Source organism: Danio rerio, chromosome 9 (assembly GCF_049306965.1).
Source record: "Danio rerio strain Tuebingen ecotype United States chromosome 9, GRCz12tu, whole genome shotgun sequence".
Taxonomy (NCBI): Eukaryota; Metazoa; Chordata; class Actinopteri; order Cypriniformes; family Danionidae; genus Danio; species Danio rerio.
This window is the reverse complement of record NC_133184.1, coordinates 35,937,557-35,951,656: the sequence shown is the minus strand read 5'-3', so window position 1 is coordinate 35,951,656 and position 14,100 is coordinate 35,937,557. Positions and strand designations below refer to the sequence as shown.

The 14,100-nt window shown below is 35.8% G+C and overlaps 1 protein-coding gene across 1 annotated transcript; it reads left to right on the top strand.

Annotated features, from left to right (window-relative positions):
• The first annotated feature begins 261 nt into the window (after positions 1–261).
• On the top strand, positions 262–14,069 carry me3 (malic enzyme 3, NADP(+)-dependent, mitochondrial). Its single transcript, NM_001089356.1, is given in 15 exon segments — positions 262–425; positions 956–1,140; positions 1,760–1,893; positions 1,982–2,131; positions 2,317–2,392; positions 2,464–2,625; positions 3,382–3,485; positions 4,431–4,540; positions 5,535–5,632; positions 5,751–5,864; positions 6,054–6,159; positions 8,414–8,556; positions 8,672–8,845; positions 8,921–9,019; positions 13,083–14,069. Coding segments are annotated over 14 exon segments (1,812 nt in total). The 5' UTR covers positions 262–425; positions 956–960; the 3' UTR covers positions 13,245–14,069.
• Positions 14,070–14,100: the final 31 nt, after the last annotated feature.

Below are 14,100 nucleotides of genomic sequence, written 5' to 3'. Positions count from 1 at the left end.
ATTGTACCAAGACCATAAAGCTTCTTGAAGCTTGATAAAATAAAAATATAACCGAGCTTTTCACGAAATACTCGATAAAAGCATACATCTTCATAAAGCAGATACTCCCAATCCAAACGTTTGAACAAACAAACCACGGGGAAGCTGCCAGGCAGACAGGCCTACAAATCTTTTCCGTTTATTTGGAAACGCCGTCACTGGAATCGCCTCTCCCTATTGGCCATTTCTGACTAAACGAGGCGGGACTAAAGCGAGAGTGTTGGGAAGCGAAAGCGTCAATGTCAAACAGACCTGGATCGTTTGTATCAGTCGATTACAACATCATCCGCAGATAAAGCGCCCGTCAGCGGACACAGGCAGCAGCAAGTCAGCGTTTGGAACAAACTTACTGAAGCAGAAGCTGCCGGTGGACTGGCCGATCTCAGGTACGCGGCTTTGTAAACAGACGTATCCTTTTATAGAACAATGACAATGCTAAAGCTCTCCGTAAATGTGCATGTGGCCCCAGACGCATGCTGTTGTTGAATTGGTTTTTTATATATTGGTTCTACATTATTATTTAATTTAGAACACATTAAATGGCTATTTGTTTTCTCCAGAAGGGCCTTGTTTACAATTGGAGTGGACTAACTTGCTGAACTTGCAAAAGCGGTTATAGTCAATTTATCATTCTTGCAGCCATTTATCATCATATTAACTCGGAAATTTGTGTAATGTACGCTAAATATGATTGCTATGAAGCTTATTTCTGTACACAATTCTAGTTAGAAGAACCTAGCTTAAGTTGGCTCTTTAGCTAGATAATAACTAACATGTTGCAAAATCCAGACTCACCAGCTGCATTGGTGCTGGTCTAAGATGGTCTACCAGCTACCAAAACAACATGAATAAGGTTTTCCAGAAACAATGCATACAGTTCAAAAGGAACTTTCTAATAAGCTGATATCTTTTGCAGGAATAATGAACTCTCTCTCGGGTAAGAGTGTGTTGACGCTATGCAGGGCTTTCTCCAGTCCTTTATTGCTCCCTCCTGCAATGGTTGGGGCAGTGAGGGTCTGCCACACAGGTGTGAACTCCAAAGGCACGGTCTTCACCAGAAAACGAGGCTACGATATCACAAGGAACCCCCACTTGAACAAAGTAAGCATCTTTTGGGTCTCAAATGCGGTCTACGTGACCATCAGGTATTAGATTGTCAGGAGTCGGTGCTTTGATGCAGTTTTTATAACATTTAGTAATACCAAAGTCCCAATTGATAAGAAAGTATGAAAGTGGAACTATGAGATCTGAATGCATACTTTGGCCCCTAATACACATTACAAAGAGGAGATGCTCTAAATGTGCTTAGGCATCTCAAAATCAGTGTAGGAAATGACTCTTGCGTTTTGCAAAGCACTTTTTCGGCAGTGTCATGGAAATGTGCCTGTGGAAATGTTGCTTTCACATTATGCATCCTGTTTGTGAAGACTCTCAAGTCAGACTGAAATATGGGATGAGGAATGGGTACAACTTTAAAGCATTTGTGGATGGAAACTGTTAGGCGTAAACTGGGAGTGAAGAAACTAGCAGGGGAGGTTGGCCAGACTTGCTTCCCATTGGTCAGAAATAAATAGATCCAGCATGTGATGCATGCTACCGTAAGCTGGAAACCTGCCCATGCAGACCCTATTGCAGAGCAGTCATTTGTAGTCTGTAGGAGGAGTGCAAGTTTTTTTGTTGTACATTTGTGGTTAATAATTTTATGGTGTTACGCTAACAGGGCATGGCATTCACCCTGGAGGAGAGGTTACAACTTGGCATCCATGGCCTGCTGCCTCCCTGTTTTCTCTCTCAAGATGTCCAAGTGCTTCGTGTCATGAAGAGCTACGAGACGCGCAGTAATCCTCTAGACAAGTAAACAGACGTTGCTTAAATCATTAAGTGCATGATCCTGAAATCAGAAGCACAGACTCAAATCCCATTCCTGCTCATAATTCTGCAGATACATATTGCTGATGACCCTGCAAGACAGGAACGAGAAGCTTTTTTATCGTGTGTTGACCTCTGACATTGAAGAATTCATGCCTATTGTCTACACCCCTACTGTGGGCCTGGCCTGCCAACAGTATGGCCTTGCTTTCAGAAGACCAAGGTGAGGTTTATACTTAATCTGGTCCTATAATGACCAGTTTAGTGAGACCGATTCTGAGTAGACTGTTCATAAAAGCTCTGACCAGTCCAACCTGTTTTTCTTGGCTGGATCAGGAAAAAACATACATGTAAGTGGCACGTGATTTTGACTTATTTATACATTTATTACTTTTTCTCTCTCTATAGAGGGCTGTTTATTACTATTCATGACAAGGGGCATATCGCCACTATGCTGAACTCATGGCCAGAGGAGGACATTAAGGTATGTGCTAAAAGATAATGTTGTTATTTTGGTGCCATCAAATGGGAGTTTCATTGAATGTCAATTAATAGGCCATAGTGGTGACGGATGGAGAAAGAATTCTGGGATTAGGAGACCTGGGTGGCTATGGAATGGGGATCCCAGTGGGCAAACTGGCTCTGTATACAGCATGTGGAGGAGTGCCACCTCAGCAGTGCCTGCCTGTGCTGCTAGATGTGGGCACTGATAATCAGGTAAAATTTGAATAGTTGCTCGTCTGTACAAAAGTATTTTCTTGTTGTTGTTTTTCTTTTTTTTTTTTGCATTTACAAAGCCTGTATATTTATACTTGCGTTTTCCATGTTTTTTTGTGCTTTTAGCCAAAGAAACGTACTAATCATCATATTTTTCAAAAATAATTTCAAAATCAAACTAAAGTCCTTCAAGGATAATTAATGTGTCGGTGATCTATGGAAAAGGGATTATCATTTAAAAACAGTTAATTATTATTATTATTTTTATTATGGTTATTATATATACTTTATATATTTTTGATAATACCCTTGTGAATTAAGGCATATTAATTTTTTCACTGTAAAAATACTATTTTGAAATATTAAAGTAGTAAATTATTTTATATATTGATTTTTATTTGATAATTTATAAATGACTCTAAAACAATAAGATTTAGTGAAACATTTATTATTATCATTATTATTATTATTATTATTATCATCAATGTTGAAAATGCTTTTGTGATCATCATGATTGTTTTTTTGAGGATTCTTTGTTGAATAGGAAATTCAACCATTTTAACTCTTCAAACATTTTAATGAATTTGAAATGGCTTTTTGTAAATTTTACTGTCACTTTTGATAAAATTAGATAGATTAAAAATGATACTGACTAAAAACTTGTATATACTGTAAAATTGTCATTTGTTGTTCATGGGTGTCATTTACTGACACCCTGTTGCCTGTTTTAACTGATTTCTATTTATTTGACTTCAGACCCTCTTAGATGACCCCTTGTACATCGGCTTAAAGCACAAAAGAGTGAGGGGCAAAGAATACGATGACCTCATTGATGAGTTCATGCAAGCAGTCACTGACAAGTATGTTTAACAATGTTTAACAAAATTCAGTGGGTCTCATTCATTTATCATGCTTGCGGACAATTTTGTGAGTAAATTTGTGTATTTTCATAAATCACTCATGATCAACCAAATCCTTTGTACTAAAATGGATAGAAAATGTTGAAAACTCCACACTAACTCCAAGTGGGATTACAAATATGAAGTTCCTGTGATTAACTTTACAGATATATGCATTTTTGTCCAGCCTGTAATCTGGCTTTGTGTTTATTGTGTTTGAACTGGTTTTGTGAATGACACGCACACATGTGGCATTGCTTTAGATCAGCTTATGTTTGACTAAAGTGAGAAAAGGCTTTGAAAGAAATTATTATATGGAGATATTTTGGGTGCTTTTTATGCAAAATATTGAACTTGTGCATGTGATCGCTTCTTTATTAATAATTCACAAGTTATTCATTCACAAATTTTCATTATTTCAAATTCACAAATATAAAAACAATATAGAAAGCTGAAAAGCTGTAAGCATTGACTAACATGGTAGGTAAAACAAAACTATGGATATCAATGGTTACAGATCAACGATTCTTCAAAATATCTTCGCTTGTGTTGAACAGAAGAAAGAGACTCATAAAGGAGTCTCTAAGAGAGAGTAAATAATGATAAAATTGTAATTTTTGGGTGAATTATCCATTTAAGATCAAAATCATATGCATACAGTTTGTATTTTTTTTATTTTTTGGTGTAAAAAGGTCTGTATGCACTAACATAAAATCAAGTGCACAAGTTCATTCGGTTCACAAATCTGAAATATCTTTTCATGATCAGACTGACCTTGTGCATGAGCTCAATTAATTCTGACTTTGCTTAGGTAGTTGGTTAAAGATTAACTGGAGTATAAGATAATGCGTGTGAAATGCATACTGTACAAACATGTCATAATTTTTATTCATAACTTTGTTTCAGGTATGGTATGAATTGTCTAATTCAATTTGAGGATTTTGCCAACAGCAATGCCTTTCGTATTCTCAATAAATACCGTAACCGTTATTGCACCTTTAATGATGATATCCAAGGTAGGTGTGCACATTGTACTACCAAACTATAATGATGTTCAATCTTAGTAATTGAAAGTCATAGGCTGTATTCAAAATTGCCCTCTATAAATTCACTATTACCTACATTACTCCCCTAATATAGTCCACTCAAACGAGTAAACGAAAACAAGTGGGTGAGTGCTGAAGGGATGCCATTTTTATTGTACTTTGCCGCTTGATAAATGTTAACAATGTGAATCCTGTTATAGTTATTTAACACTTCAAGCTGTCTATTAATAATGAAACATTCATTGTAGTAATTTGATTTCACATATATACAATGGGGGAAATAAATAATCAACATATCACCATTTTTCTCAGAAAACATATTTCTAAAGGTGTGGTTGACTTGAAATTTTCACCAGATGTTAACGACTAAATAAACACCTTTATAAAAAGAAATCCAATCTAAATAGTTTACAAATTAAGTAATGTGTAATAAAATGAAATGACACAGGAAAAAAGTATTGAACACCTGAACAAAGGGAGGTGAAAAAAGGCAGTGAAAGACGGTAGCTGAAATCTTTTAGTTAATCAGCAAGCCTCTGCCCTTCGTAAGTGTAAATGAATATTAGCTGCTTCAGTCCAACATCTACATTAGCAGGATGATGAAGATGAAACCAGGGTTGACATTTGAGCAAGACAATGACCCAAAACACAGCCAAGGGAACTCAAATGGTTTCAGAGAAAAAAAAATCAAGCTGTAGAATGGCCCAGCCAATCACCTGATCTAAATCCAATAGAAAATACGAAATAAAGATCAATTTGGAAAGACAAAACCCACAGAACCATCAAGATTTTTACTTTTGGGAAAAAAAAAGAGAAATCACACCCGAGCAATACATATAACACCACTGCAAATGGCTGCTCTCTCAAATAGTGCATTATTTAAGGGTATAGAGGGTTATTTCGATTACAGTCTTATTTTACTAAAGCTTAAAGAGCCATAAACTTGCTTGTTTATCTTTTTCAGGCACAGCTTCTGTCGCTGTCGCCGGGATTCTTGCTGCTCTTAAAATCACGAAGAATAAACTTTCTGATCACAAGTTTGTGTTTCAGGGAGCAGGAGAGGTAATGCAAATTCAACTGAAAGATGCGAATGAAGAATACAAATATAGTGGGCTTTCAAATCATACTTGTTACTTCAAGATTATCAGAATTGTTTGGATTTTGTCTGTTATTTGATCAGGCTGCTTTAGGAATTGCCCACTTATTGATAATGGCCATGGCCAAGGAAGGTATACCTCATGCTGAAGCTGCCCAGAGGATCTGGATGGTGGATTCCAAAGGCCTAATTGTCAAGGTAACAACCAAACCCACACCAGTTGTTCTGTTTTTGGAATTTGTTCCTTCAAGCTATCAAGCCTCCTACCCAACATCTGAATATACAAATATATGTAGGCTTAATTGTGCATGAACTAGAGTAATAGATGGCGTTTGAACACCAAAATTAAATGTTATGCCTGTTATTTTGTGTCCCTTGGCCATCTAGGGCAGAAGTCACCTGAACCATGAGAAGGAAGAGTTTGCTCATGATCATCCTCACATAAAAACCCTGGAGGAAGTGGTGGAAACCATCAAGCCCACAGCTATCATCGGTAAACAAGGACTTTAGCATTTGTATTTTTGCACTATTTATATTTATTATATATCATTGTACTGATTTTGAAGTAGCTTTTTTTTCCTGATTTTATGCTTTTGTCATTTGGTTATATGCCTTAATCATGTTTTAGCTTTTTAAAAAGTTATATTAATCTATAATCTAGGTTTAAATAGATTCAGTGTATTTTTATTTCAGGTTTAGTCATTTTAGTATGTAAACTTCAGCTCTCTTTAGTTCATTTGTTTAATGTGAATGCAGCAATGTGTCATTGGCCAACATTTATCAGCTGATATTGAATTTAAATGATCTGTAATAATATTGAAAAGGCAGTTTTAATTACATTGAGGAAATGAGCTGCATGTCTTTTTGAATAATCTATTTTTCTCAGAGAAAAATCATTAAATACCTGCAAAAACGAAATGGAATCCTTACAACATGTCAGACTTGAGTCTAATATTTATATATGAAATGCATGTACCTATTATAGACCATGCTCGAGCACTGGCACAAAACCATTGGTCAATTTGGGTAAAAATGTCTGCACATAAGCGAGTCATTATTTTTCAGAAGCAGCAAAAAGTATAATTTACATATAGCAACACAACAGCACAGACTATATTTGTTGTTTATTAAATAAATATATCCTGTTACTTGTCAAAAAAAGTTACACTTCTTAAAAGAAATATTAAATTGCAAAAATCACCTTTAAATATTGTCATGCCTCTCCTAAATTGTTGAATGTAAAATGAAACTAATCCATGCTCAGTAAAACTAATTTAATGGAGGTAAAAAAAAAGAAAAAAAAAAGGTAGCATTGTATTGCACTGTATGACAATCAGCATCGGCCAAATAAATCCTATCATGCATTCCATTTTTTTAATGTAATGTAAAGATTTTTTATTTTATTTCTTAAAAGATATGTACCATAAATGTCCTGTTAAACCCCAGGCCAAGGCTGAAATATTCATCCCCACAATGATTACTCTTGTTCATCATCATCACATTATTATCTTTTGGCAAAGCCTGAGTTTTTTTTTTTTTTTTTTTCGGTCAAAAGAAAAACTTGATAGATCCAATAACAGTCACTTTAAGTCAGAATTATGAATAATTTCAGGCTTGACTCTACATAGGTAGGTTTAATTATTACCAGGATTGACATTAAGAAGTAGATACTGGCTATGAAAATGAAAGAATACAAAATATTACAGAAATTATATATATACATATATGTAGATATTTTTGACACAAGGCATGATCCGACTGCCTGCACCAAATGCCAAATTAGTCACTCCAGGTTGACACTTATATTTATGGAAGAATATATTCACCACCCGTGTGTAGCAGGGCTGCACAATACATTATATCAGCATCGATATCGCAATGTGATCACTTACATTAGTCACATCTCAAGTATATGCAATATTAAGTCTAGATTACGATTGATCATTTTTGCAAGTGTTTTGAGGCCTGAAACTGAGTTGTAAAAGCATTCAGACATAAAAAATTGTACCGTTTGTAAATTTGACAAATTAACAACGATCGATTTTATTGAATTATTTATGAAACAAAGACTATGCAGTATTATTTTACTTTTGATTATTCAATTACTGTTTACCTGAATACAGTAAGACTCCTTTGAAAAAAATAAAACGCTGTTTACTTAATTTCTTTATTTGAATTATTTTGTGCTTGTAGATTATTATAATTTATGCACTCGGCTACAGAAACATCTTAATCAAAATGATGATTTTTTTCTAAGTAGTTATTCAACTCATCTAGTGAAATTGTATTCATATAACAATATATATCACACAGTAAAAAACAATGCAATAGATTTTTCCAGTGTCATGCAGTCAGTGTAACCACTGTCAAGCTTCTCTCCCCATAAAAAAAATATATTTTATCAGAATGTGACGATGTCTAAACAAGACTTTTATACCGAGAGCACTACGATGGATGTTTTAAAAAATGTATTAAAAACTTTAAGCAAAAATCATATTAAAATAAATTTAAAAGTCTTTTTTTTTTTAACTCTAATCGAAACATGAAGTTGTTATTAGTATATAATGTTTTAATCTATGTTTGGTTTGAACTTGCCATGAAATGTGCCTGATCTGGCAAAAAATAAACAAACTGAAGCCACTAGGGGCTGTCAGCAGGAACACAAATTTGTTTATGTAGCACTTTGTGTGTTGCTGTAAATGCAGTTTTACAGGTTTGAAGCTTGCTGTTTCTATTGCCATCTACAGGTGTGGCTGCTATAGGTGGTGCTTTCACTGAGAAGATCATCAAGAACATGGCTGCTAACAACGAACGGCCAATTATTTTTGCCCTCAGCAATCCCACAAGCAAAGCTGAGTGCACAGCAGAGCAGTGTTACACACTTACTGAGGTAATAATACACACTTAATAATAGAATAGTTCGCTAAACTAATAGCGTCATATCAGGGTGAAAATACCAAGTCAGTTTCACATCAGTTTAAATTGCATATATGTGTGTGTCACAGGGACGGGGTATATTTGCCAGCGGAAGCCCCTTTAAAAAGGTCACTTTGGCAGATGGGCGCAGCTTCTATCCTGGGCAGGGAAACAATGCTTATGTGTTTCCTGGAGTCGCGTTGGGAGTTATTGCCTGTGGTGTTCGCCACATCTCGGACGACATTTTCCTCACTACAGCAGAGGTTAACATACATGAAGCTTCGTTAGGGAACAACAGTGAACAAACCGACAGTGTTAAAGCTTGATTTCTTTTCCAGGCCATTTCTGAGATGGTCACTGAGGAGCACTTGGCTGAGGGAAGACTGTATCCTCCACTGAAGACCATCAGAGAAGTGTCCTTTAAAATCGCTGTTAAGGTCAGTAGCTGTCAATGTATGCACATGATGATGATGATGATGATGATACATAAAGATCAGGACTTGTTTGCAAACTCTTCACTTTGACACCGATCAGAAATATGGAATGAGAACATGCTAAATTAAGAGATTTATTAATACAGCAAAGTAGGTTGTCAGAGCTGTCAGGTCAGATTTTGCCAAAAAACAGGACTGTAGTGTTTTTTACTACTGATGGTGAGCTAAATTCATTAGCACAAAAGCTACATTCTTTAGCATACAGAAATGTGTATGAGAAACACACCAAATTAAGATTTTTTTTTCATTAGACATATGGTTTATATGTAAACCATATTTATAAACGATGTAAACTAGACACGTTTAACTACATGCATGATCTTTAATATGAAGAAGTTTGGGTTAGGTGTCTATTCAAACTCATTCATTTTACCATTATGACTAAAAGGTTTGAACAAGGGTTGATGTCCAGACTCTGTCCTCGAGGGCTGGTGTCCAGGAGATTTTAGCTCCAACCCTAATCAAACACACCTGAACCAGCTAATCATACGCTTAGATATACTAGAAACTTCCTGGCAGGTGTGTTGAAGATAAATTCTCCAGGACACCGACCTTCCAGGACCGAGTTTGGACACCCCTGACACCCAAGCTGTGCAAACACTAAACTTTTCTATATCAAACCCTGAACATGTTCTAACTGTTTAAGTTGTAGTAATTCCTCTTTAACAAACTTAATATTTAAAAAATAAAAATTGTGTTTATAGAATAAAAACAAAACTAAAACAAAATCCCTTTAACGCAGGTCATTTCATTCTGCGGCCATTTTTGGAACTCCTCTGGGCGAGTATGCTCAAGCATTCTGTCTGAATGAGGAAACATCAAATTCTCCAAAACTGTTTGCCAAGCTTATGATTACATTACATATTTAGAACCACCAATAAAATTAAACGACATCAGTCTCATAAGTTTCTTTTCTAAACGTTCAAATCAAATTTTTAGGTTGCCCAAGCTAATGCGCATACGTACTCGAAAAGAATGAGATCTCGACACCAACATCATTTATGGCTGTTCTACACATTATCATCTTCTGAATAAAGATCGTCTGATCACGCTGGTCTTCTGAAGTAGTTCACAACTTGGTCTTGATGGTGAATATCCTCCAGAAATAAGTCACTCCGTTTACAAGTTTGTAGGTGTTCGAGTAGTTGCTGCTGCCATATAATGTGCGTTTGACATGACGGACTGTACCTCGCGTTCGTTTCATACAGATTACAAAACCAAAAATCTTTTGTTTTCAAGTGTAGTTTGTTCATTTAAAAGCCCATATTTCAAGATTTATGGTCCGAGCTTCTCCCCCTGAGAAAAGTCTTTAGTGATCTATGATTGGCTCCTGTACTAGTAAGTGGGGCTCCATTTGCCATATTGACGTTACACTTTTCCCCATTCAAAACTATACGAGTGACACGTCTTGTGTATTCTGAAGTCTTTGACTAAAATTAACAAAACCATTAATGAATGAACTGTAATTAATCTGAAATGTTATATCAAAATATACACTTAATTAAAAAATGCTAAACTATAATAACCTTGTTGTTAGACAAGTCCTCTATCTGAAGTTCCACAATAATCTGCAAAAACTGCTCAAGGTATACCAAACATCTTTGTCATGTTATATTCATTAAATTATCACTGAAAGTTATTGGTTGAAGATGAATTTATGTTAAGAACATGACAGTAAAACTAATTGTTAAATTAGCCTGAGTAAATTTTTTTTTAGTGTGTTTAGCTTGCAGAACAACACAAATCTGAATGTTTGGTAATTGACTGTTGGGTATCTTTCGTGTTTGTTTTTATTGTGGTTTTTTTTTTTTTTTTTGATTAATTTGATATTACAACACCTATAACAAACCTGACAACAGATGGTTTTTTGTGTGCTTGCAGTGTTGCCATGCCACTTATTTTAAGTGTTTTTCTAGAGCAGCAAAATGTATAACAGTGTCCACAGGGTCTTAAAAAGTCCATAACTAAATTTTAGGCCTTAAAGTCTTAAATATCAAATTGAAATATCTTAAATTAAATTGAAATATCTTCCAGGTCTTAAATCATCCAACACATCCAATCACTGAAAATGCATTTCAATAAAACTTTTAGCAAAACACCAATCATAACTAATATTATATCAGTCTGTCGTGCATACATTTAGTTTATCCAAGTTTTAATTTACATTGTTGAAAAAAAATAAAGGTCTGCTTGTTTTGACACAAGCAGATCCTTTAAATTAATAATTATTGTAAGTAATTAAAATAGTGTTGTTGCCTCACAGCAAGAAGGTCGCAGGTGAGAGCCTCGGCTTGGTCAGTTGGCGTTTCTGTGTGGAGTTTGCATGTTCTCCATGCGTTCACGTGGGTTTTCTCCGGGTGCTTCGGTTTTCCCCACAAGTCCAAGGACATGCACTACAGGTGAATTGAGCAGGCTAAATTGTCTGTAGTGTATGAGTGTTTGGGTGTTTCCCAGAGATGGGTTGCAGCTGGAAGGGCATCCGCTGCGTAAAACACATGCTGGATAAGTTGGCAGTTCGTTTCGCTGTGGCGAGCCCAGATTAATAAAGGGACTAAGCCAAAAAGAAAATGAATTAATGAATAATTAAAATATAATGCTAAGAAATAACTAATTAGAATTAGTTTTTTTTTAATGGGGCAAGAAATTTTTTTATTGCTGGGCCATTACAAAAAAGCCTTCGCTATTAGCCCTATATAAGTTTAAAGTTACGTTCTTGATGGTCTTTAAGTCTTAAACTTGACTTGGTGAAACCTGCAGAAACCCTGGTATAATTATAATACCAAGTTTATTAAATAATAAACCAAGGGTGTCACACGCAGTTCCTGGAAGGCCGCAGCCCTACATAGGTTGTTTCTAAATTCCAAGAACGCAGAGACAGAAGTATATACCTTACAGATATGCTTTTGCACAAGACAAAAAAAACGAATTTTAATACAAATTTCAGCAAATAAACAACCTTGATGTGTTTATGCCTTTTTTATGTTTACTTCATGTTCACATTTAGAGAAACTCCAGAGATTTGTGATATCTCTGAACAATAGAATAATAGATCTATATAAAAAGCAGTGCTTTCCCACCTCCTCTAACCCATTGCAATGACTTCTGGGGCTTCTAGAGCGAGTTCCGTGCTTAAGTCTGCATCGGTTCGTCCTTGTTATCAAAAACCCATCCGTGAATTTTCACGCGTCCTCTGTTCTTAGGGTCTTGAATTTTGGAACTGAACTTTGTTGATGAATAATATAAAAGAGAACAGGAGGACGCATGAGAAACAGCCACAGTTCAGTTCCAACCCTGCTTCAACACCCGAACCTATTGGTTTCAAACAAGCCTGAAGAACTCTATTAGTACGATCAGGTGTGTTTAATTAGAGTTGGAACTAAACTGTGCAGAGCTGCAGCCCTCCAGGAACTGAGTTTGACTCCCCTGTAATAAACAATAAATTAAGTTTATTTAATAATAAGCTTATTAAATATGTTCTATGTCAAGTGAAATGTACTGTTCTTAAAAAGAAATATAGAATAGCAAAAATCACCACTGAAGATTGTCATTGTCTCACATCGACACTTATTTTAAGTGTCTATAGGCTTGTTGTAGGAGTCGCTTATAAATCTATTAGGTTGATTAGTTATTAAAGTAGCCAGATGTGTGCATATTAATATATTGGTATTATTTTCTATATAAAGTATTTCGATTTAATACTTGCACTTGTCCTTGTTTGTTTTGGGGGTTTGGTTATACCAGGATCTGGCTACATTAATAAGTAGTGGTTCATATCTGCTCAGTGCAGCTGGTTAATGTGCACATAAAGAGAAATACTTACATCCCTAACCAGTTGTTCAGTCTGCTTAAGTACAAAATTCATGCGGTTTTTGTAAAAATGCAGACTTCATTGTTCCATGATTCCAGATTTAAGGGGCTCAGATGGTGGGCTTACCCAGCCACCCTCTAGAACTGCCACTGTGTTTGCTCCAGCACTAACACACTCTCTCTGTTTTATCTTCTTCAGATTGTGGATCATGCCTACAAGCAGGGCATTGCCTCATGGTACCCTGAACCCAAAGATAAAGAGGCCTTCATTTTATCCCATGTCTACAACTCCGACTACGACTCCTTCACTCTGGATTCATACAGCTGGCCTAAGGATGCCATGAAGGTTCAGAACGTGTAGCTTTTTGACCATCATCCTTTTCAAAGGGATATTCTCATATCAGTCACATGCCTTATTATTCAGTTCATAACCATCTGACAGTATACACTCCAGCTCCAGGCCAACCAATCCTTAAAAAAAAGCAGCTGCTTTCACTGATTTGACACGAGATGAGCTGTATCTGCTGCGGGTGATAAAAAACAAGCTCAAATTGTCTTCAGAGCTCAGTTCACTGAGAGAAAAGCAGCTTTTTAATGCAGTTACAAGCACTTTCCCCCCTCATCTATTCAAGCCCGTTTGCCAGCAGATCTGTTCAATCTTTTAGCTCTGCTGTCAGCATTCTATTTATTTCTAACCAGTTATTCGCTCCAACTATTTAGCACTCCTGCAAACACATATGTACTGTAAGTGTAAGGAGATGAACTATTTTTGTACAGCAACCCTGAGAAATGATAGACTACCTGGTTCGAGCATTTATACGAGAAGGGACTTTTGTTAGTTAGGTAGGAGAGTAGATATCCAATTGACCTGTTGTTAATTGAGTCCTTTTAAAATGGATTTTTTTTACAAGTTTCTCCTGTTGTCTGCAGCCAAAGTTTGTCTAATTTTAAACATATTATTGTAAAGCGCTGAACATTGGTGGCTTGAGTATATCAGTTTAAATGTCCACCTAAAGTGAGCTGTTTGTCTACGTTCATTGGAGTGCGTGCAGTTGTTTTTAATGTTTCTCCTCATTTAGGATTATGCTTTGCTTCTCAGTAATGCACGATTATGGAGTTATTTTTTTCAGATATTCAAGGAGATTTTGAAGGGATTGTGGCTTTTAAATAAACACTTTCAAATAAATAAACTGGGTTTTATTTGCTATGAATGAGCT